This window comes from Carassius gibelio, chromosome B16, assembly GCF_023724105.1.
Source record: "Carassius gibelio isolate Cgi1373 ecotype wild population from Czech Republic chromosome B16, carGib1.2-hapl.c, whole genome shotgun sequence".
In the NCBI taxonomy this organism is placed as follows: domain Eukaryota; kingdom Metazoa; phylum Chordata; class Actinopteri; order Cypriniformes; family Cyprinidae; genus Carassius; species Carassius gibelio.
Genome location: NC_068411.1, coordinates 15,954,952 through 15,979,209, shown reverse-complemented (window position 1 = coordinate 15,979,209; position 24,258 = coordinate 15,954,952). Strand labels below are relative to the sequence as shown.

Genomic DNA, 24,258 nt, shown 5'->3' with positions numbered 1-24,258 from the left:
AATGTAATTTAATCTGCTGCTTAACCTAACATGCGTAAAAAACGCAGTATACTTCAGGCTTAATTTGACAGCTAAAATCATTTTATTTAAGATGGATGGAGAGTTTTAAGTGGCTGGAGTACCACTGCAATGTGTCAGAAATAGAAACGCCATATCACATAGGTATATCGCAACAAAATGGGCAAACCACAGTTCACACTTGCAGTGTAGACAGCTTTATGCACTTTATATACATATGAATCATCATCCTTGTGGTTTAATTCTAATGCACCACTTTTATCAGGTCTAGACAGGATTTTTGACAGCAGACCACTTTGTTCACACATAGCACCAAACTGAAACTTTACTGGTACCAGGAAATTGAAAAGGCTCTAACACATGATCTCCAAACAGATAAATGCTGTTAATTTCCACAAAAGCCTGTATGTGCGAAAGTGCCAAGTGTCTTTTTCATTGTACTGTGGCTCACAGCCATCATCATGTTCAGGTGCTGTTCTCCATAGTTTTGTCCTGTGCCAGATAAGATGATCTGTGCAAGACCCAGTTATTTTAAACACTTTCTTTCTTTTTTTTTCTCCTGCAGTGCAAACACAGTCACCAGTCTTGCAGGGCAAGATGCTGGTTCCCATGGCAACAGTGCGATCTGCTACTGCCCCCTCTCAGCAGTTTCCCTTGGTAGCCCCTCCTCTTCCTGTTCAGAATGGAGGACAAGCAGGAAGCAAGGTGAGATCTCGAATGGTAAATGCTTTAATAAAAATACTGAATAACCAATTGAGTCATTTGTAGAGATAATTATAATTTATTATCTTTTTTGATTAGCATGTCTTCCTGTTTTCTTTCTAGATTATTCAGATTGCTCCGATTCCTGTCGTCCAGTCGCAGCTTCCCTCGACGGGACCAGTGCAACCTGGGAGCCCGTTTTCTGTTACTATGGGAACAGCTACTGTGGTCGCCCCAGGCTCTACCCCGTCTCAGACCGTGCTGCTACCGCCCCCACCTACAAGGTATAACGCACTCTTTCACAGGCCTACTTATACTCACCTAGCCGCACAGGCACAAACATCTCCCCCACTCTTATTTTAACTTCCACACCCACACTCCTGAAGTGCTGCAGCACTAGAGAATAACCTTGCATGGCTGCTCTCACTCTTTGTAAAAGCTGTCTAATCTGGTTCCGTAAATATCACTTTTCTCCCTCAGAATCACTTATGTACAGTCCACTCCTGGGGTTCCTTCTCCTTTGCCATTAGTTCCCATGACAACAGGCTCCTCCTCTCAGACAGCTTCAGCAACACCTGGATCTGCTTATGTTCCATCACCCTTGGCCACCTTTGCAGCGATCGCTCATCCGGGACAGACTTTGGTGCAGCCACTGATTGCAGGTTAGTGGATTCATAGTTTAAATAACTTAATACACGTTTAAACATTTCAGGGCAGTCGGTTGATTTAAAAAATTTATTATATTTTGTTTATATATTCTTTTGTGATTAAAAAAATAAAAAAATAAAAACAAATTAGGGTTGGGCAATATACATGCTGAAGCAGTAGAAATTTTCAACCGGTAGAGATTTTGAACTATCATCTCTATAGTGGTTACAGGCTCACTTGACATTGCTTTGCTACGTCGTCATGAAAACTTAACATTTGCACGTGTTTTTAAGCATTGTGGTTTAATAACAAGAGATTTTAAGTTGTTGAAATGCAATCAGCATGCTGTCTGAGAGACTTTTTATATTCAGTCTGACTAAAGTGACAAAGGGCTCAAAGAGCAGTTCTTTTATTTAAACTGACTGAAGGGGTAGTAGAATGATGTAAGTTCTATGCTGAATGAGGTAGTGAGCAGACCAATGCTGCACAAAGTGACTGGTGCATGTCAACGTATTTTAGTGTGGGGGTCATAGTTCAGTGGTACCTGGGGCAGGAGAGGGAAGGGGGGGGCAAGTTCGGGAGCGAGTTCAGCTTCCTGACAGCCTGATGAATGAAGCTGTCCTTCAGAAGCTGTGTGACGGGTGGGTGGGATCACCTGGAATGCAGAGTGCTTTATGGGTGAGATGGGTTCAATAAATGTCCTGGAGAGAGACAACAATGATCTTCTATTTGATTACTTTGTACAATGTATGTAGCATTTCTTATTTGTTATACTGTAGTTTTGTCTTATTGCTTTAAAGTAGTTTTCTTTTCATATTTAATTGCTGACTGTTTACTTGTCAGGAGTTTTTTTTGCAGTTTAGGCTAGTATTAGCTTTTCTGTGATATTGACACTGGTGACGAAAAACTATTAAATTTCTATGGTATCAAAAATGTTGCTATCATAACTTTATTTAAAGCAAGAATAACAAAAAAAAGTAAAATGTGATATATATATTGTTACCATAGCGCTGCATGATTAATCGATTGCAATAGTCATGTGCATCTTATCAGTAAAGCTGGTTCTGTGATCAGTAATAAATCGCCATCATATGCTTTCAGATAGAGCAGCATTTATACAGTTTGCGTAGCTCCTCAGTGAACTAAGGCTCTGTGTGATAAACATTGCTCCATCTGAAAGCACGTGAAAATACCACATTTGAGATGTTTTTACTCCGAACTCACTTCACAAGGACATTCAAGTGTTTGAAATAAATCCTTCTGAAATGATAAGAATAAGGCACGCAGAATATTTCATAGTATTCTAAGCAGTGATATAGTCTACGTCGATTAACTTAGTATTATTATATACTTTATTATAATGAAAATTATAATAAGAACTCAGAGAAATCATATATTGTTGTAGTCCTGTGTTTATTAGTCGTGCTGAATCAATGAAAGCAGTTAAATCTTCTGTATATTCAGCTACCCCTATAGGAATTTCCTGGATTTCATCTGTAGGGTGTATTTTGGAGTTTCAGCATGAAAGTGCCCTCTTGCCTTCAGATGGACATTTACTACTGTTCACAGAACCGTGCTTCACTGACAAGTTGTGCATGACTATAGCAGCTTTTGCCTTATTGCGATTTCATTTAGATTTATCGTGCAGCCCTACATTACCATGAAACAAATACATTTTGCAAATGTGGTTAGTTTGCATTTTTGGTGTTTCGTAAAGTGTGTTGCATTGCTGTTATTTTCTGTTTCACCAGGTCAGCCATCGCTGTTGGCCCCTGCCCAGTCTCCCAGCGCCCCTCACGCTCCTGCCATCACCGCCATCTACACCCCTACAAATGTGACTTTGCCAACTGGTGTGGTGTCTAGGGCAACGGTGTCACCCAGTGTGGTGTACACAGTGTCCAGTTCCTCTAGCCTCTCTGCACACATCCTTCCTAAACACACCACAACAACCTCTATGACCTCTGTGACCTCGGACAGGCAGAGGAACATATCCACACACTATGAGCAACAGTTGCACCAGGAACGAACACTGGACAGACAGCACATGGACAGTCAGGTCTACACACAGTCCTCTGAGAGACAGGCCGAGAAGGTTTCGCTATTACAGCAAGAAAAACAGTTCCAGGTCCCAAGTAAAAGCAGCAGCAGTTCAGTTGCGCCCCCACTGGGCACCTCAGTGCCACTGCAGCCTGGAAGCCTTGCTCAAATCTCCCATTCTGGTACCATAGAATTTACCTTCATAAAGTTTGTCTGTTTTCATGATGCTGCCCAGTGGTGATTTCTTTAGGACTAAACACAGTCACTCTTTTCTCTTTCAACAGGAAGTGCTCCAGGGACACCCAAACTGATGACACCAAGGCCTCCTCAGAAAGTGAAAGCCACAGTGGCCAACATCCCAGTGGGCAGTTATGATGGAGGAGGGAGAGGCAAAGAACGAGAAAAGGAGAGGGACAGAGAGAAAGAGAGAGAGCGAGAGAAGGACAAAGAGAGCGGCAGTCGGTTCTCATTTGAGGTAGACAAGGCAGCTGAGACGAGCTCGCCTGCAACCTTCCCACCAGAGGAGGGGTCTGCAGAAGCCCCCACCCACTCTTTAGCGGAGAGTGCTACGCCTAGTTGCCGGGGCAAAGAAGCAAATGCTAAGGAGGTTAGTGTCATTATCCTGGCTGCCAGTTAGATTTAAATTTAGATTTTTTTATATCAGTGTGTTAGTTGTCAAATATATTATGTTTTAAAATTCAGACTTTATTAATCGAAGCAGTGTATGAAAAGTAATACTACATCAATTGAATGTGTAGTAGGCCAAAAAAAAAAGAAGAAAAAAACATACTCCGCTCACTCACTCATTTTCTTGCTCTACCCAGACTGAATGGAAGGAATCCCACCCTTCTTCTCCATTACCTTCACCCTCTGGATCAGATCCTGCTCTGCCTCAGTCTCATGGTGATAAAGATGCACCACCTAAAAGAATCAAGGCCCGGCCCCCACCACTCAAACGACCATTTGATTCTGTTGACAAGTATGTTTCATGGAATATGGCATCATTTGTACTATGACTTATTTCCAGATTCATGTTAATCATATGTTGGTAGTAATTACTTTTGGTTGGCCTATATATCAAAATATTTGCTATATTTCCAACATCTGCATCAGGCGATACGTTTTTCTGTTTGGCCAGTGCATTCGAGACTTATTTGGACGGCTCTGAGATAGGCGGCGCCTGAGCACACAGTGCTCACATTCTCTCTCTTCATTGTTTGCTGTCGCTGTTAAACAGTTCTTTCAGATACGGATAGAAGTCTGTCTATTCAGATAGAACTGTAAAACAAAGGAATTAAAAGGTATACAAAAAGTATTATAACGATTGCTTTTATATTTTTAGTAAAAGAAAAACAAACATAATATTTTCCCTTTTACCATTGGCATTCACCAAATACTATGATAAGTGTCTCAAAGTGTTCATTTCATTTGTGACCTGGTGCAGAATCGTAAATATTTTAACATTAATTATGTTTAACAACTATGATGTTTGCCTCACACTCTTAATTTGGTGCTTATTAATAGTTAGTAAGGTAGTTCTTAAGTTAAAGCACTGGGTCCGATTAAGGGTTCTAAAATATGGTCATGCAGAATAAGGCATTAATATGTGCTTTTTAAGTACTAATAAACCAATATACCATCATGCAAGTAACATGCGTGCTAATAAGCAACTAGTTAAAGTGTTACCAACTGCTGTTTATTTTACAGGTTAAAATGGAGGAAAAAATGTACGTGTTTTCAGATTTTGGACCCCACTCGATGTATAGAGTAGTCAAAATCTTGTGATTGGTGATGTGTGCAGGGTCCTGTCAGAAGTGTACTTTGAGGAGCGCTTTGCAGAGCTGCCAGAATTCCGTCCAGAAGAGGTTCTGCCCTCTCCAACCCTGCAGAGTCTGGCCACCTCCCCACGAGCCATACTGGGCAGCTACCGCAGGAAGAGAAAAAACTCCACCGGTGAGAGTAGCATTCAGACCTCTCTAACAGCTCAGTGGGAAATCTAACTATAGCTGCCTCAGTTAATTTGTTCATGGCTATCAAATCACAAATCAACTAGCCTTCAATCCCCCTTTCAACAGACCTGGACTCATCCACAGAAGATCCCATCTCACCAAAAAGGAAAAGCCGCCGCAGATCTAGCTGCAGTTCAGAGCCAAACACACCTAAAAGTGCTGCAAAGTGTGAGGGGGACATTTTCACCTTTGATAGGCCAGGTAATACTTCACCACCCACAAAACCATCATCATTCTGCAGCCTATATTGATTCTATACTGATTCAACTACATTATAATTTTCTCTCTATCTGGTACAGATGGAGAGGATGTTCTGGGGGAGCTGGAGTTTGAAAAGGTGCCCTACTCCTCTCTCAGGAGAACTCTTGATCAGAGGAGAGCTCTTGTCATGCAGCTATTCCAGGAGCATGGCTTCTTCCCCTCAGGTAACGCACACACACTTTTATACAATACTGTACCCACCCACACAGCTTACAGATAGCACAGAAGTAAAGTAAAGAACAAACCAATCACAGCACAAATCTTAACCAAAATGGATGCTACTGACATAAGACTATTCATTCGACCCATGGATTTCAACAAGAAAATATAAATATAAAATAAATCCATAATATTTCCATTAATTATTCACCCTCATGTCATTCCAAACCTGTAAGACCTTCCTTCTTCTTCTGACAAAAATCAATTAAAGATATTTTGGATGCATTCTGAGAGGTTTCTGACCCTCCCATAGACAGAAAGAATCCTTAAACGATCAAGGCTCAGAAATGTAGCAAGGAGATCGTTAAAATTATCCATGTGACATCAGTGGTTCAACTGTAATTTTAGGATGCTACAAGAATGCTTTTTGTGTGCAAAGAAAAAAACAAAACAAAAAAAAACGACTTTATTCAACAATTCATCTCCTCCATGTCACCCTGGCATCATTTTGGAGAGTATCAGTAGGGGTACACCCCTGTTGAGTAGGGGTGTAAAGGCCCAGATATACTTCAAACAAAGTTCTTTTTCATTTTTCATTTGAGGGCAAGACAGAAGTTCATAAAGGTTAAGCGACAGTATTCTATTTTCAAACATTCTGACCTCCTGCGCTGCTGGAGGCTGGGTTGTAAACGTGTTACGCTGCCCGTGTGTACCCCCTAAACACAACAACAATTGTGGCTGTGAGAGAAAATCAGTTTTGTAAACATCTTGCAGTAGCATTGATCTATTCTGTGGCAAGAAAAGAAAAAGAACAAGAACAAGGGGCGTAGATGGTATGTGAGTTCCACTACGGAGAGACTAAGCCTCAACACTCCGAGTACTAGCTTGTGGGGCCAAGCAACACAATAGCCCCTTTCACACTGCCATTCCGGCAAATACAGGGGTAAAGTGTTCCTGTAATTGTTCCCTGGTCGCTAGATTTGGCACTTTCACACTGCCAGTGATGACCCGGTATATGTGCGTGCTTTCACACACAACCCTTGAAGATCCCGTAACGACACGTGACATCAGCGCGTGACGTGTAATGTACGAGTCGACAACGCTTGGCACGTTATACTTTAACTGAATCAAGCAAACGATCTCGGCGTCAGCGCGGAAAGTGAGGAACTAACTGATCTCTGCTTCATTACAGTTTGCACATATGTTTTCGTCGCGAATGTTGATCTTCCTTCAAAACAGCCGGTAAAAGAGTCGCGCGATAACGCGCGTCATCACTTCCATACAGAATTAGATCTGGCTTTTGTTCACACAGCGCTCGTTCCGGATCGATTAGCGCAATGTTACTAGGTCCCTGACCCGGGTTCAATTCGGTAATCAATTCCGGGACGTGGTTGCTTTCACACAGAACCAGGCGACCAGGCAATGTTACGGGAATATTGCGGGTCCGACGTGCAGTGTGAAAGGGGCTAATGTGTCTTAAGCATTCAAGATTGGACTGCGCACAGTCCACAAGATAGTCACAGAGATGTGTTCTCCTGTCTGACCTCCGTGGAATGAGAAATGAACTGGGGGAGAAAAAAATCGCACGTCTAAGAAGGCAGAGTTCTAGAACACACTCACCTACTGCGTAACCGCCATGGACCAGTGGTAACTCAAAGGTGTTTAGGAGACAAAACAAAGAACTTTGATCTTTGTTGCCTGATTTTGTTCGCAATGACGTCATTTCAGTTCGTTCTTTGATTTCGTTTGAAGTATATCGGGGCCTTAACCCGGCATCCTAGCCAAATTTGTCAATTGGACTCTGACCATCATGGCCTCCTAACCATCCCCATATTTGCTGATTGACTTCATCACTCTGTCTCCTCTCCCCCAATAAGCTGGTGTGTGGTGGGCATTCTGGTGGACCATGGATGCTGCACACTGGTGGTGGTTGAGGAGATTCCCCCTTCTATGTAAAAGCACTTTGAGTGCCCAGAAAACTATATAAATGTAATTAATTATTATAATTATTATTAGCACATACGCAAACAATGTGTGCAATGTATATATATATGTGGATACATTGTTTACATTCATATCAAACTGTAAATTATGTAATTTTTTTTTGTAAAATTTTAATTTTCTTTGCACACAAAAAGCATTCTCATAGATTCGGAAAATAACGGTTGAACCCCTGATGTCACATGGATTATTTTAATGATCTCCTTTTATTATGAACCACTAAAGATACATCAGAGCCAGCGGCAAATGTCAGAAGGACTAGCCGAGTTGAGAGTGCTCTAGGCGGATACATGATCACTGTGCGTTCACACCAGACATGACTTGCGCAAATAAATCTGGCTATTCGTGCATAGTTGGGCGGTTGAACATTTTGAGTTAATTCGCTTCATTCGCTCGTGAAATTAACTTCAAAACATGGGAGGGGCTTCTGACAGTTGAGTTCACGCAGCATTGTGATTTCAACCATCATTTATTCTGATAATTTTCTAAATATTACTGTTATTGTGTCATGAAATGTAGTTTTAAAGGTATTTCAGTCGAGAATGTAGTTGTTTTAAACTCAAATATGCAGTTTATTTATAAAAACAGCACCTATTTAAAAATGTGTTTCACCGATGTCGGAGATGTGAGCTCGGTGCGATCAGCAGGAGCTCAGAGCTCATATGTCCACCTAGACCAGCCTCACCTCAGCTAGACCTTCTGATATGTGCTGCTGGCTCTGATGTCTCTTTAGTGGTTCAACTTAAAATATAATTAGTTTTGGGTAAATCTAACAGGTTAATCCTTTTTATTCCTGTTTCTGTAAAAGTATGAAGTACAGCTCCGGGTATCCACATACAGCGACGGTGACTCTGTCCTCCATTGTTGTTTCGCATTTTTCCTCCGCTTGCTACGTCGTAATCACGTCACTACTAGAGCAAGCTCCTGATTGGTTAACGTGACGCGAAATTTCGACAAAGTTCAGATTGTTCAACTCGAGCGTTTCGGGCATCAAAACGCCTGAAACGCTCAATTCGCGCATGTACAGTATTGTTCAAAATAATAGCAGTACAATGTGACTAACCAGAATAATCAAGGTTTTTAGTATATTTTTTATTGCTACGTGGCAAACAAGTTACCAGTAGGTTCAGTAGATTGTCAGAAAACAAACAAGACCCAGCATTCATGATATGCACGCTCTTAAGGCTGTGCAATTGGGCAATTAGTTGAAAGGGGTGTGTTCAAAAAAATAGCAGTGTCTACCTTTGACTGTACAAACTCAAAACTATTTTGTACAAACTTTTTTTTTTCTGGGATTTAGCAATCCTGTGAATCACTAAACTAATATTTAGTTGTATGACCACAGTTTTTTAAAACTGCTTGACATCTGTGTGGCATGGAGTCAACCAACTTGTGGCACCTCTCAGCTGTTATTCCACTCCATGATTCTTTAACAACATTCCACAATTCATTCACATTTCTTGGTTTTGCTTCAGAAACAGCATTTTTGATATCACCCCACAAGTTCTCAATTGGATTAAGGTCTGGAGATTGGGCTGGCCACTCCATAACATTAATTTTGTTGGTTTGGAACCAAGACTTTGCCCGTTTACTAGTGTGTTTTGGGTCATTGTCTTGTTGAAACAACCATTTCAAGGGCATGTCCTCTTCAGCATAGGGCAACATGACCTCTTCAAGTATTTTAACATATGCAAACTGATCCATGATCCCTGGTATGCGATAAATAGGCCCAACACCATAGTAGGAGAAACATGCCCATATCATGATGCTTGCACCTTCATGCTTCACTGTCTTCACTGTGTACTGTGGCTTGAATTCAGAGTTTGGGGGTCGTCTCACAAACTGCCTGTGGCCCTTGGACCCAAAAAGAACAATTTTACTCTCATCAGTCCACAAAATGTTCCTCCATTTCTCTTTAGGCCAGTTGATGTGTTCTTTGGCAAATTGTAACCTCTTCTGCACATGCCTTTTTTTTAACAGAGGGACTTTGCGGGGGATTCTTGAAAATAGATTAGCTTCACACAGACGTCTTCTAACTGTCACAGTACTTACAGGTAACTCCAGACTGTCTTTGATCATCCTGGAGGTGATCATTGGCTGAGCCTTTGCCATTCTGGTTATTCTTCTATCCATTTTGATGGTTGTCTTCCGTTTTCTTCCACGTCTCTCTGGTTTTGCTCTCCATTTTAAGGCATTGGAGATCATTTTAGCTGAACAGCCTATCATTTTTGCACCTCTTTATAGGTTTTCCCCTCTCTAATCAACTTTTTAATCAAAGTACACTGTTCTTCTGAACAATGTCTTGAACGACCCATTTTCCTCAGCTTTCAAATGCATGTTCAACAAGTGTTGGCTTCATCCTTAAATAGGGGCCACCTGATTCACACCTGTTTCTTCACAAAATTGATGACCTCAGTGATTGAATGCCACACTGCTATTTTTTTGAACATACCCCTTTCAACTAATTCAACTAATTGCCCAATTGCACAGCCTTAAGAGCGTGCATATCATGAATGCTGGGTCTCATTTGTTTTCTGAGAATCTACTGAACCTACTGGTAACTTGTTTGCCACGTGGCAATAAAAAAATATACCAAAAACCTTGATTATTCTGGTTAGTCACATTGTACTGCTATTATTTTGAACAATACTGTATCGTGCAAATCGCTCCTTTCACGCCGCCTCATTCATACGAAGCGCGCCGCAGGATGTCTATTCACGTCTTTGCATTGACTTAACATGTAGGTCACTCACGCTTAACACTTCATTCGCGTCTTGTGTGAACGCATCATTACTGGTTTGGAACTGCTTGAGGGTGAGTAATTAAAGACAGAATTTTCATTTTTGGGTGAACTATCCCTTTAAATTTGTTGAGAGGAGCATCTGAGATTATGAAGGCCGAAAACCCCTGCATTAGATAAAAACACTTTCAGAGTTTTCTTTAATCTAATGCTCTTTTTCTCTCCCCCTTTCTCCCTTCTCTCGATCAATAGCTCAAGCTACTGCTGCATTCCAGGCGCGATACGCTGATATCTTCCCCACTAAGGTGTGTTTACAGCTCAAGATCCGTGAGGTCCGGCAAAAGATCATGCAAACGGCAGCTCCATCTGAATCGGCTGGCATTTTGGATATTTCCTCATTACCAGGACCTTCTGGGGCGGCGACTGCCAGTGACGCAGCTATGGGGGCAGAGCCTGAGGAGAAAGAGGACGAGCGGGAGGGTGAGCAAAACAGCTCGGGGGAGCCCAGAAGCGCTGTCGATTCACAGGACACCAGCAGATGAGGTTGACGGGAAAATGGATGGCTTGAAGACCACGTTTCCCCTCAACATCTGCATGATCTTCATTTGTTATCTTGTCTCTGCTATGACCGCCTCCAAAGGACTTAGAGAGAAAAAGCAAGAGCAAAATTTGTATGTAAATGGAGCAGATGAGGGGAGATGCCTCAAAACACTTTGGGGTTTTGAAACTTCTCAGTATTTTACGTGATGTTGATTTATGAAAACTTCACATTCAGACACTTGCCTACATACAAACAGACACTCTTAACTATACATCATCAGTCAGTAGGCTTCCTTTGGACTTTGAAACTACAGGACTGTGGGCCTGTCCTGTACGCCAGTGAAGTAACAGTATTGCTGATACCTCTAAAAAGGTGGAACGTGCGAGGGCACTCCTACCCCTTTCCGGACTGAGTTGTGTTCTTATGGCCTGATTGCCAGTAGCTTGGCCACAGGTGTTTTTTCTTTTATTGGTTTGTGGGTTTCTGCCAGTCATTGTGAGGCGGGCCTCCACTGGCTGAGTTTAAGTGATAATGAAGACTTGTTGGACTTTGATATTTTTCTTCTGTGGTGTTTTAATTTTAGAAGAATTTTCACAGAGAGCTTTGTTAAGGCACTGAAAACCTTTGGCGAGAGACTCTGCGCTGCCATTCGTAAACCTTTCATCCTATGATTGGCTTTAGTGGCTGTCAATCAAACTGGGGTCATTCCAAAGCCTCTAATTGACTAGCCATGAAGGAAAAAGGTAATGGAAGGGAAGTCAACAGGCACATTATTGCCATTGATTTATGTTTTTCCATATATTAAGAAATAACATATTTAAGCATTTCTTTCCCCTGCATTTTTTATTAAACTTTTCATGAGCTGGTGAAGCAAGGAGCAAAGAAAATGTTTGGGAATATATTCTTAAGAATTTACTATAAGAATTTTATTAACTTTTTAGAGGAGAAACTTGATTTTTCAACATGTAATAATACAGGTCATTATGTTATAAAATCTCATTATACTGTTCTTATTAATGCTTTGATGTTCTTGTGGATCTGATCCTTGTAACCAATATATATATATATATATATATATATATATATATATATATATATATATATATATATATATATATATATATATATATATATATATATATATATATATATATATATATATATATATACTGTATTCTTATTAATACTCTTTCTCTAGCAGAAATGGAGGGATGAGTTTGCCCTCTTCCCTTGCTCCCAGATGCACTTCCACTACCTTTTTTTAAACATTTTCTCTTTAACTCTTTATCTTGATATTCACAATATGTTTTATTTCTTACCAGGAAGCAATTATGTAAGCCTTTATTGTAAAACACTCCAAACATCTTTCTGGTAGTTATACATGTTTTTTATTATTTCGATTTGCCACTTACATTCCTCCCCTTTCTCATTCCTCCTCCTGTCACTTTATCGTTTTTTCCTCAATCACTTTAAGGCTTTGGTGGGACTGGGAGGCCACGGATCATCTTCTCTTGCAGCAGTGGTCTTTGTTGTACATCAAAACAGTAGAAGTCCATAAACTCAAGGATCACAATAAAGAGCATCAACAAAATCATTGTTGGAAGAAACAAAGCCAGTAACAAGAAGAAATTGTAAAACAAAAGGGGAAATAAAGAAATATGGTTATAAACTGTTCTTTTTGAGTTACCTTGTTTTGCTGATTTACGTACCTAAGAAAGACTTTACACTGAGAAGCTTTACATTTTAACTGTATCTCTCATTAAAAAATAAACAGATGTTCAATAAAGCAGACTCTTCGTTATAAGTAAAAAGATTGAGGAAACAAGTCTTCATTGGACATTGATTGGGTGACGTCATAGATTTTTCAGTGTGCAACAACCATTTAAAACTTAAGATATATTTTTGTGTTTTGAGTTGGAGTATGCCTGAATGGTACATAAACGTTATAAGATGTGACCATTAAGAATAATGGAATGATTGGGTGTTTCCATATGCAAGTATTAGTAACATTATATTGTGGTTAGTTTTTTAATCACATTTCTACATTCTAGCCAATTGAATTATGGCCAAACGAATTAATTCTGGTTTTGTCCATACAATGAAAGTCATTGGGGACCAGTGTTGCTTTGGCCCTCTTTGACATGGATTGCATCTACTAAGAACACTGAAACATTCAAAATATACTCTCTTAGTTCAGCAGAAGAAAGATTTTTTTTTTTAATGACCTATCTCTTGGTGGCCTCATGATTGCTGGGTATTGCTGTTGTAACCCCACTTCCTCAAAGAAATTACAAGGAAGGGAGACAAACTGTTTTAAGTTTATTTTCAACACTTTTCCAAATCAGCATCATAACATAAAAAATGCTACAAACATTCAGTGCACAGACCAAGAGATGGGAATACATGGGAATTCATTGTCACTGCAGCGATGGTGCATAATATCTGTCCATGATGAGCACTTGTTTTGTCCTTAAACTCCCACTTCCCAAGAACTGCAGGTCAGAACTTTAACTGGGAATCATTACACAGCACCCTGTGTTATCAACCTGCTCTACTAATGTAATTCTTTACTTCTGAAATCTGTGCCTTCATAGCCTCCATCTGGCTTTGTCCAAATGTCAGAATGAAAGTGTCATGCAGTTTCATCAGTAAAACAGACTGTCCATTTCTTGTCCCAAAACAAGAGCCATCCTATTACAGATTTCATCTTTAAAACCAGCCCTCTTTTAAGATTGTTAGCTGAAATTATTTTGCAAAAAGTCTTTTAAAATGGAAAAAATAAAGCTGCAAAATATCTGAAAGGATGGACAAGAGTGGCTATTTGAGGTACACTTGTTCACACATTCAATGGAAATGACTAAAATGTTTTGAATATGGAAAACTTTCTCAATCTCTGCTTTCCCTGTTTTTTTTCTCTCTGCACTTTTTCTGATCCCCTTGTGCTTTTCTTTTAATCGCAGTCTTCAAATCACCAAGATGATGGCCACTGGAGTGCTGCACTGTTTTTCACTTCTCTCACATTAACTGCAGGTTGTCCACAGTGATGGCCTCCATGTTGATGCCACTCTCCAGTGCTGTGTGGTACAGCTCGATGGCCTCTGCCAGGTCTCCGCTCGTCTCAATGATGGCTATAGTCTCTCCAAGCTCATTATACATGATAGTGGGGGTTCCCTGTGTCTGAAACATTGAGAAAATTTAAACCATTATTGTGTGCACAAAAAATTAACTATGCAAGACTAGCAAAGATGCCAGTTTGCATTTTTCCAGCCTTTGCAATAGATTTTTAATTCCAAACATGTTTTTTAAATCGATTCCCAGTTCTAACACAAAAGTAACAGTTTCCTACCTGTGTCAGGTTGGATGTTTGTATTTGAATGACTTGGGGTTGTCCAAGCTGCACTTCTTGTTGGCAGAAGGCTGGTACCAGGTCCATCTCAGAAGCTTCCACAACAGCAACAGTTGCGGTTTCAGAATCTGCAGCCACTGCTTCTGCGCTATGTTCTGATTCTTGTTGCTTTTGGGTACGATTGTGGGTCTTCCGATGGTTCCTAAGGTTCGAAACCGTCTTGAAGGTCTTTCCACATTCACCGCAAGCATGCGGCCGCTCACCCGTGTGTGTACGCCGATGTTCTGCCAGATGCATGCTCTGCACGAAGCCCTTATCGCAGAACTCGCACCGGAACGGACGCTCACCCGAATGCGTGCGAAGGTGTTCCCGCAGGTGCGTATTCTGGCGAAACCGTTTTCCGCAGATCGCGCAAGGATACGGACGCTCACCGGTATGTACCCTCTGGTGTAGTGTAACACTGGAGGCTGAACCAAAGAGTTTTCCACAGACCGGGCAGGGGTGATACTTGCCAGTGGCGGAGCTTGAGCCTCGAGGCCGGCCGGGCCCGAGTCCATGACTTAGCTGGTGCAGGCGGAGATTTGCAGGAGAGTTTAACCGCTTGCCACAAATAGTGCAATCTAGATTAGGTTTCACCATTGAAGGAGCGCTTAGTTGCTCTGTATTATCCATAGAGCCCTGCTGGCTGCTAAACTGCGAATCCTGAGAGATACTGTGTGGCTGAGTCAAGTTGGGATGTTCCTCCAGGCAATGAATGTCTCGTTGACGCTTGCGCAAGAACCCCTCGCAACAGTGCGGGCAGGGGTAAGGTGCTGGTGACCCTGGGTGGTGAAGAAAACGATGAGCTACAAGTTTAGCAGGACGGATAAAAGTAGCGGAGCAGTCTGGACAGGGCGAGGGCGTCACATTGCCGTGAAGATGCTGACGGTGTTGACGAAGATTTGACGATTGACTGAAGGCTTTGTGGCAAATGTCACACCGGTACGGACGGACTCCTGTGTGGGTGAGTCCATGACGGGAAAGATTTGCAAGAGAGGAAAAGGTCTTTCCACACATGCTGCACTGGAACGGCCGCTCGCCGGTGTGCGTGCGCAGGTGGTTGCGCAGATGGATCTGCTTCTTGAAGGGTTTCCCGCAGATGTTGCATTTAAAGCGCCTTTCGGTGGTATGAGTCGTTCGGCGATGACGCAACAGACTGACCTGTGAGGGGAATCTTTTTTTACAGATAGAGCAAGGGAACTCTGGTTCTTCCTCAGCAGCAGTCCCATGTTTACTTGGTTCCTCTCCTCCTCCGTCCACACTGGCAGTAGTTGAATGGTTGTGTTCAACTGTCAGTATTTTCACTCCATTTTGGGTTTGTTCTGTATTTGAGGGTTCAGCGTGAAGCCCGTTTTCTGTTGGCTCTGAAGACTGGGAAACCACTGAAATACCTTCAACGAGCACAGGACCTGTGTCACTGGATTCTTTTCTGTCATCTTTCACCGGAGGAACTGTCACAACATGTCTTTCTTTCCTCCAAGCAGCCTCTCGTTCTCTTGCTCTTTGGATGATAGAGAGAGGTGACTGCTGGGCCAGTACAAACTGCAAAGCGGAAATGGTTGAATTAATCTCACAATGAATCTTTTTCTTAGTTAAAACGGTCACATTCAATTCCCTTTTTGAGGAAAAAGTATATAATAGGCCACTGTGTAATTAATAGGTTCTGAGGTGTGTGAAATTTCTTTACAATAGCATTAACAGTATGCATTTTTCTTGAATGTGATATTTTTCAAATTGCATGGGAAATGAGAAGACTGACGTTAGTGCTATGTTAGAATACAATTATAATAATTCAGTTCTGTTAAGTTATTGGTGTTTTTTTTTTCAAATGAACAATATATCGGTACATTATTGGTTATTGGCAAATATTACAGATTTTTTTTAATGTATTAATTTTACTTAAAAAAAATTTTTATTTATACATTTGAAATATTCTATATGCATCACAATACTGAATATTTATTTAAATTCCCTTGCTTAAATTCCCTTGCATCATTTAAGGTTTTATTTTTATTTACGTTGTATACAATATAGTGTAAAAATTTTAATATGAGGCATTTACAGATTTTCAGCCAAAACATGAAACTCTAAATTTCATTTTGATTAGGGCAAAGGCATCTAAATGTCATTATACGGGAAATTAACATAAACAAATAACAGCAAACATATATCCAATATTGAGCAATGCGAAAATATTTAATAAATGTTTTTATAAAACCAGCTGATAAGCTAATTTCCTTTATTAAGTCAACTATTACCTGAGAGACTGGTGCGGTTGGCTCACGTACTACTCGGTGAGTGCGACGATGGTACAAGAACTTCGTCATGTTGGTGAAAGTTTTAGCACAAAATGGGCATTTGTGCAGTGGCTCAGATGTATGGGATTTCCTGAAGCGGGAAAAGTGAAAGAAAAATGAGTTTTGATGACAGAGAACCCAAATCACGAGCAAGTTTTAATGTTTGACTATACAGTTTGTATTTATTACCTGTGTATCATTAGAGTCATTTCTGTTGTAAAACCATGTCCACAGTCCACACACAGAAAACGTGCCTCACCAGAGTGTGTGCGCATGTGAGTCTGAAGGGACACCAACTTCTTAAACACTTTATCACACTCTGGACACTCGTGTGTTCCTTGTTCATGCACTCGAAGGTGCGCCACTAGCCGATTGGCAGAGGTAAATGTTCTTTTGCAGTCCTCACACTGAAGATTGCTGGGTGGCGGCGTCAATCCCAAACCAGCTGACCGGGCAGTGTATGTTCGCCTCCCAGCAATACTTTTGCCAACTTTGCTGCCCTCTTCGGATCCATCGCTTCTTCCTTCATCTTCCTTAGCCCCAGAACTGTCTTCATACCCCACCATCAGCCCAGTGTCCCCACTCTCTTTGTCCTGGCCTAAGAAGTGCTCCCCCTGGTGTTGAAGGAAATCCTCTGGTGTGCTAAACAGCAGATTGCACTCAGAACACTCATAAGGATGGATAATTAAAATCTCCTCATTTCCCTTCTTTAAAGTGTTGACCTGACCAGAGGAAGGGAGGAGGTTAAAAGTGGTCACGTTGTCCAACCGGATAGGATCGGCGGGTAAGAGAGGTGCGAGGAGTTTAGCTTTGCGGAGAGTAGCTGAAGCAGAACCATCAGCGATCGCTTGGGCGGAGCAGAACTGTAGGCGGAGCATAGCAGAGGTGGAGCCAGGCAGGGAAGCGTTGGCTGGTACTAGCATAGTTCTGGGAGGGGCTGAAGTTTTAGATGGGGTTTCTTGCTCTCGAAGAGCCTGAAAAATAAAGGCAATGGAAGTGAGTTCGGGAATTTGGGTCGTGTGACATCCTCAAAAAATATGGAAATAGGCTAGATTTAACTAGATGCATTGCCAACAACACTTTTCAGAAGATTTTAGACCAATGAGTGGGCAGGACTACCCACTGTGACAGAAAGAGAAATCAAAAATACATTTTATCGCGTCACTCCTAATAAGATCATGGTGTAAAACAAACCCCCTTTAAAAATGTATTTGTATTGTGTGTATAGCTGTATGTATGCTAACAGACCTGGGCTAAGTTCAGGATCTGGCCTGCCTTCTGTTCATCCAGAACTAGATTTTGAACATTGAGCAACTGAAGCGGAGTGACTGAACCATCTGCCTGAAGAACATATTCCTGAAACGGAACACAAAATTCAATTAGAAGTTGCTAAAAAGATTACAAGATTAATATTTTACTCCACAGTATGTGCAAGTTGTTTATTGAGCACCTTAAAGTTCCCCTGAAGTGCCTTGAAACATGAAGCATAATTCTATGTGGTGATGTAATTTCAACTGAAACAGGAAGAGAGTAATGATGGGTCGTTCTTGAATGATTCATTCATTTTGAACAAATCTTGAATGTGACTCGGAAAGAACGAGTCGTCTCGAAAAGTGATTCGTTCAGTCGTAGATGCGCAAAATTCTATAGGTTCTATACTGGAATTAGTCTAGTAGTTCACCTGTTTCAGTCAATAGAGTCTGAGCCAGAAAGAGAATTGATTAGTTCATCTCAGTCTTTTGGGTTTGAGTCATTCCTTTACCACGTGACAGACCCATAAGTTTGTCATATTAATATTTGTATTTCTAAGCTGAAATTTACACTCACTTCTCTGATGTGAAAAGGTGAATCTGAAAGGCACATACAGACAATAATCAAATTTGTACGACATATTTACTTTTGCACTTAACTTCAATTTTTTGGCACTTGCAACCTTTCAGATCTGGCAGTACAAGTTCAAATTCTAGTGCTTTGACTTTTACACTTGTATATGCAGATATGAGAGAGCAGAGCTGAGGGCAGGGCTTTAGTGTTAATGAAGACATTTTATTGGTCGAAATAAATAATTTTTTTTTGTATCAGCTATTTGTGAAACACTGCAAACTATTTTCACTGAACATCCTTTGCTTTGACAGGATTTTAAGACACTAGATTTATCTTGTCATTCAGGAATGGTAGACAAATAATGCAACATCTTTCATATGTATATCCTATTGCATATCACTGTATCAGAGTTGAGACATAACTCTGTTGTTTGTATTTTTATGTTTTATGAAAATAATTTTAACTTCTTTATTTGGTTACATACCTAATTTGCTTGTCAGTAATTAACCTTTTTAAATGCAACATTACCTAAAAAAATAAAAACCAAAAAAATAAATAAAATAAAACAATCGGTTCACTCAGAGGAGAATCAATATTTTAACGTTTCTGTTACTGCGTTCCCCGGATATTATTACCATTTCTAAACCGGTTCGGGTGGAAGAAATACCGGTTAATAACGTTTTTTTTTTTTTTTACAATTTTCCTTGTCTATAATTTGCCTAATAATAATAATATAGTACAGCATTTTCTTTACTCAAAAAGAAAAAGAAAAAAGAGAGATCTGGTAATGTTAGCCAATAACCTGCTGAGTTAAATCACAGCCAACTTATTATTTTCTAGATTTTGGCCAAATTTATACAGGCTACTAAAGAATCTGACAACAATTTAAAGAAATTAAAGTATTTCTAAGATATTTAATAAAGTTTTTTTTAACAATGTTTTTTTTCAAACAATGTATGTTTCTTTAACTGTATTTTATTTTGATAATGAACAGGGGCCCACTCTGCTGTTTCGTTTTCTTTTCCGAAAACTTTGGAACGTGTCACAATGAACCGTAATTTAGCAATTTTTTTCTTTCATTTCGTTAATCTGTCAATATGATTTAAGCAAAATATATTTAGTGTATATGCCAATATTCCTTTATATGTAATCCTATAGTTTTTTTGTTTTCTCCATTCACAGAAGCGCTGTAGGTGGGTGTGATCTGTTGAATTCATCTCACACTATCCTCAGATAAACTCTAGGGCGGTGCATTGCCATTGAGACTTGCCTTTGATGAGTTCACAGCTGAGAGGTTGGCTTCAGCATCACATTTGCAAAGGACGTACTACTGGAATTCTTGATTGTTTGACAGCAAATTTCAAATATTAATTGGAACGATAAAATAACGTTATTAACCGGTTAAAGGCCATGACAAATTTTCGATTCTGTTCAGAACTATAAAATTTAATTTTGTTTGTTTCTGGTTCTGTTCCTGAAAATGAATTCTGCATCTCCATCAAGTTGGTCAGCAGCAGGAAGCATAAAGTGCTCTAAAACTTCCTGGTATACGGCTGTGTTGACCTTGGACCTCAGAAAACACAGTGGACCAACACCAGCAGATGACATGGTACTCCAAACTATCACTGACTGTGGAAACTTTTCAATGGACCTCAAGCAACGTGGATTGTGTGCCTCTCCTCTCTTCCTCCAGACTCTGGGACCCTGATTTTTACTTTCATCAGAGAACATAACTTTGGACCACTCAGCAGCAGTCCAGTCCTATTTGAAGTGAGACGCTTCTGCTGCTATCTGTTGTTCAAGAGTGGCTTGACAGAAGGAATGCGACAGCTGAAACCCATGTCTTGCATATGTCTGTATGTAGTGGTTCTTGAAGCACTGACTCCAGCTGCAGTCCACTCTTTGTGAATCTCCCCCACATTTTTTAATGGGTTTTGTTTCATAATCCTCTCCAGGGTTACGGTTATCCCTATTGCTTGTACACTTTCTTCTACCACATATTTTCCTTCCCTTCGCCTCTCTATTAATGTGTTTGGACACAGAGCTCTGTGAACAGCCAGCCTCTTTTGCAATGACCTTTTGTGTCTTGCCCTCCTTGTGCAAGGTGTCAATGGTCATCTTTTGGACAACTCTCAATTCAGTAGTCTTCCCCATGATTGTGTAGCCTACGGAACTAGACTGAGAGACCATTTAAAGGCCTTTTTGAGTTAATTAGCTAATTAGAGTTGCACCAGGTGTCTTCAATATTGAACCTTTTCACAATATTCAAATTTTCTGAGATACTGAATTTGGGATATTCCTTAGTTGTCAGTTATAATCATCAAAATTAAAAGAAATAAACATTTGAAATATATCAGTCTGTGTGTAATGAATGAATATAATATACAAGTTTCATTTTTTGAATGGAATTAGTGAAATCAACTTTTTGATGATATTCTAATTATATGACCAGCACATGTATATATTGTTATAAAAGTAGTTTTACATATAAATAACAATAAAAAATTTAAAATAAACATTTTTACAATATACCAAGTCAGAAGGCTCATTAGCCTCATTTATTAGAGAGTGTGTGTGTGTGTACTCACTGTGTCATTGCCCAAGCTGCTGTGGGTGCTGCTTCTGTTGTGTGTCTCTCTGTGAGCAAACCACATCTCAGGTGTGTCAAAAAGAGCCAGACATTCCAAACACTGATACTGGATTGGCATTTCGGCATCGACAGCATCCACCTCTGTGACCTCACATAACTCTGTAAATAAAGCATTTATGTGCTGATTACATGCACTTTCAAAAAACCCTCCAACTAAACATACAGTACAGCAGAACACACATTAAACACTGCACTCACCCTGGCCTGCCTCTCTCATGTGCAGCTCTTGATGCAGCAGCAGTTCATCTGGGTTCCTCAGGATGGCTCCACACTCCAGGCACTGATAATGGCTCTCCCCAGAGTCACAGTCCTCAAGGCTCGGCAGGACCTCGACCTCGCCCCCATCTGCTCCAGTGTGGATCTGTTGGTGCACCAGCACCTCCTCCAGTGTATTAAAGAGCTGCTGGCACTCACTGCACATGTACTGATGCTCCACATATTCCTGATCACTCATGGTAACTGCACAGTGCTAAACCTGTTAAGATGCAAAAACTATCGGTGTGATGAAGAGCTGATGCAGTGCTGTAATGCTCAATATGAATCCTAAAAAACGTAAGCAATACAGATATGCCAGGAGACTCTCATCGTCTGGCCTTGCACTTTCGTATTACATTTCATAACCTATCATTCAGGATTAGATTCCCACGGGTCACTAATTATAAAGATATAATAAACATGATTTATATGATCATTGAGGCTTGGGATAAAGTATGTCCCACAATTTTTCACCCTTCATCTAATTTCTAAAATATTAAAACTTTGAGATTATCACTACACAAATTCACAGATTTTCTCTTTCATTTTAATTTGAAATACCCATAAAACCACCTCAGACCAGTTAGATCAGTGGTTCTCAATCACAGGGCCTCAGTAAATGTTATTTAGTTAGTCATTTTAACATAATCCTAACTAAACTAAACAAGCTACAGGTAGTCCAAAATATAACAGCTAGATTCCTTACCAGGTCAAGAAAATATGATCATATTACCCCAATTCTACGGTCTCTGCACTGGATACCTATTAAGTTCTGTATCAGTTACAAATTATCATTACTTACCTATAAGGCCCTAAATGGTTTAGCTCCTGAATACCTAACTAGCCTTATATCATGTTACAATCCATCACGCTCCCTAAGGTCACAAAACACTGGACTTTTGGTAGTTCCTAGGATAGCAAAGTCCACTAAAGGAGGTAGAGCTTTTCCACATTTGGCTCCCAAACTCTAGAATAGCCTTCCTGATAATGTTTAGACACACTCTCTCTATTTAAATCTAGATTAAAAATGCATCTCTTTCGCCAAGCATTCGAATAATGCATCTCATAAATTGTGACTGCAGTTGCATCTGATCAAATGCACATTTTTTTCTTTATCTTTGGTTAAACTAATTAATTTTACTTTTTTGGAACAGCAGCTACGTTGATTATGTCTCTATTTGTTTCTCTGTTTTTTCTCTTTTAGTAACTAGGATTTACACAAGCTCCAGTCTGGATCCAGAACACCTGAGAAGAGATGATGCTGACCTCTCAGAGGACCTCAGATGATGCTAACCCTGAATCAACAAACAGAACTAACAAATATTTGTGATTGCATCAAAAACTGCAGTTAGTAATGTTCTTCGTCTGCCTGACTACATCTTGTATAAATTTTTCTGAAAAATCCTGTCATATGCACATAAACTGACAGTCGCCACTTATAAGATACTACTAAATATTGTAGAAAGACACACTTAAATAGTTTAAAATAATTTTGAGATTAATACACATAGATTATTATAAATTATAGTTGGGTCTAAATTCTCTCTTCTACAAAGGGGGCCTTGGAGTCAAAAATGTTTCTCACTCTCTCCACACACACACACACACACACACACACACACATATATATATATATATATATGGATATTTCTATTACTTAAGATCTCAAGACTGTGTCCCTACTTTTTGTAAACTATCAGCTGTTTATGAGAATATTTATTAAATCAGGTCACATGTCATTAGGCCTATGCATTAAATATATTTATGCACAACATTTTAATATGAAATCGGTGCACAACATACGAGTAGACAATTCGATAACTTCTCTTCATCAATAAATCAGAAAACAGATGCGTGTGTTAAAAGCAAACTGTTTTATAATAAACCTGAAAATAATGCAAAACTTCTGCCACTAACGTTACTCTTGGCGCAATCGGTACTAACAAACAACAGCTTTAGCGGGTTTCAGGCGAGTGGTTTACCTTGTGGCGAGCAGTTGGTGGCGCTCTTCAGATTTTGCCAGAGCTTCTGGAGCGCACCGCTGTCTCCTGAGCGAGTCACCCCGCTGTACGGCGGTCGTCAGGCGGCGCTCTTCACTTTTCCCCGCAGGTCTAAGAGTGCTGAAGGGAGGCCTTCTTTCCCCAGTCTTTTCCGAGCCTCGCCTCGCGCGCTGCAGCTGGGTGATCCCTCGTGCAGCGCTCGTCGGCCCCGCGGAAGCGTTCCCGTGTTCACAATGCGTTTCTCACCGCAACGAACCAATATTAATCAGTGCTACGCAATGTTTGTTAAATATTTTGACGTAAAGACGATCGTGGATGTGGAAATGTACCGTTTGTCTGGCCTCTGTTCCTTGCTCTGTGCATGCTGCCCCGCCCCATGGAGGGTCGCCTGTGGCGTGGGCAAGGCGCTGATTGGATAAAAAGACTGTCTGTCTAACTCCAGCTCTTGTGATGGACAATCTAATGATTGAAGCATTTCTGGATGTTAGAGCTTGTAAAAGCACATCTGCTGATAGAAAGGTCCTAAATCATCAGTAAATTCATAAATAATAAAACTAATAAAACTTTATAAAAATAAAATAAAAATGTATTGTTACGTATTTATTATTCGTTGTTCATTTCATGAAATGTATAAGTCCCTCAAATAATAGACAATGCTAATAAAACATGTCAGACCTTCCTGAACTCAAGGGAAAAACAGTTTGACTTCTGTGTAAACGGACAATTTGTCA

The 24,258-nt window shown here is 40.3% G+C and overlaps 2 protein-coding genes across 3 annotated transcripts in view; one reads left to right on the top strand and one right to left on the bottom strand.

Moving 5' to 3' along the window:
• The window catches only part of LOC127975378 (protein capicua homolog), a 49,295-nt gene extending 36,393 nt beyond the window's left edge, over positions 1-12,902 (top strand). For both annotated transcript variants that reach the window (XM_052579412.1, XM_052579414.1), the window contains exons 12-21: positions 584-723; positions 844-1,004; positions 1,201-1,382; positions 3,120-3,587; positions 3,690-4,012; positions 4,230-4,384; positions 5,207-5,358; positions 5,481-5,615; positions 5,714-5,839; positions 10,828-12,902. In XM_052579412.1, coding sequence (XP_052435372.1) covers positions 584-723; positions 844-1,004; positions 1,201-1,382; positions 3,120-3,587; positions 3,690-4,012; positions 4,230-4,384; positions 5,207-5,358; positions 5,481-5,615; positions 5,714-5,839; positions 10,828-11,117 — 2,132 coding nt within the window. In that variant the 3' untranslated portion in view covers positions 11,118-12,902. The remainder of the gene's footprint in view (positions 1-583; positions 724-843; positions 1,005-1,200; positions 1,383-3,119; positions 3,588-3,689; positions 4,013-4,229; positions 4,385-5,206; positions 5,359-5,480; positions 5,616-5,713; positions 5,840-10,827) is intronic.
• A 513-nt stretch (positions 12,903-13,415) lies between these two features.
• On the bottom strand, positions 13,416-23,903 carry LOC127975379 (zinc finger protein 574). Its single transcript, XM_052579415.1, has 8 exons — positions 23,510-23,903; positions 21,471-21,747; positions 21,211-21,371; positions 18,047-18,154; positions 16,988-17,772; positions 16,760-16,889; positions 14,463-16,043; positions 13,416-14,293 (listed from the first exon to the last, which is right to left on the bottom strand). The coding sequence occupies exons 2-8, from the start codon at positions 21,724-21,726 to the stop codon at positions 14,132-14,134; spliced, it is 3,183 nt and encodes a 1,060-aa protein (XP_052435375.1). The 5' UTR covers positions 21,727-21,747; positions 23,510-23,903; the 3' UTR covers positions 13,416-14,131.
• Positions 23,904-24,258: the final 355 nt, after the last annotated feature.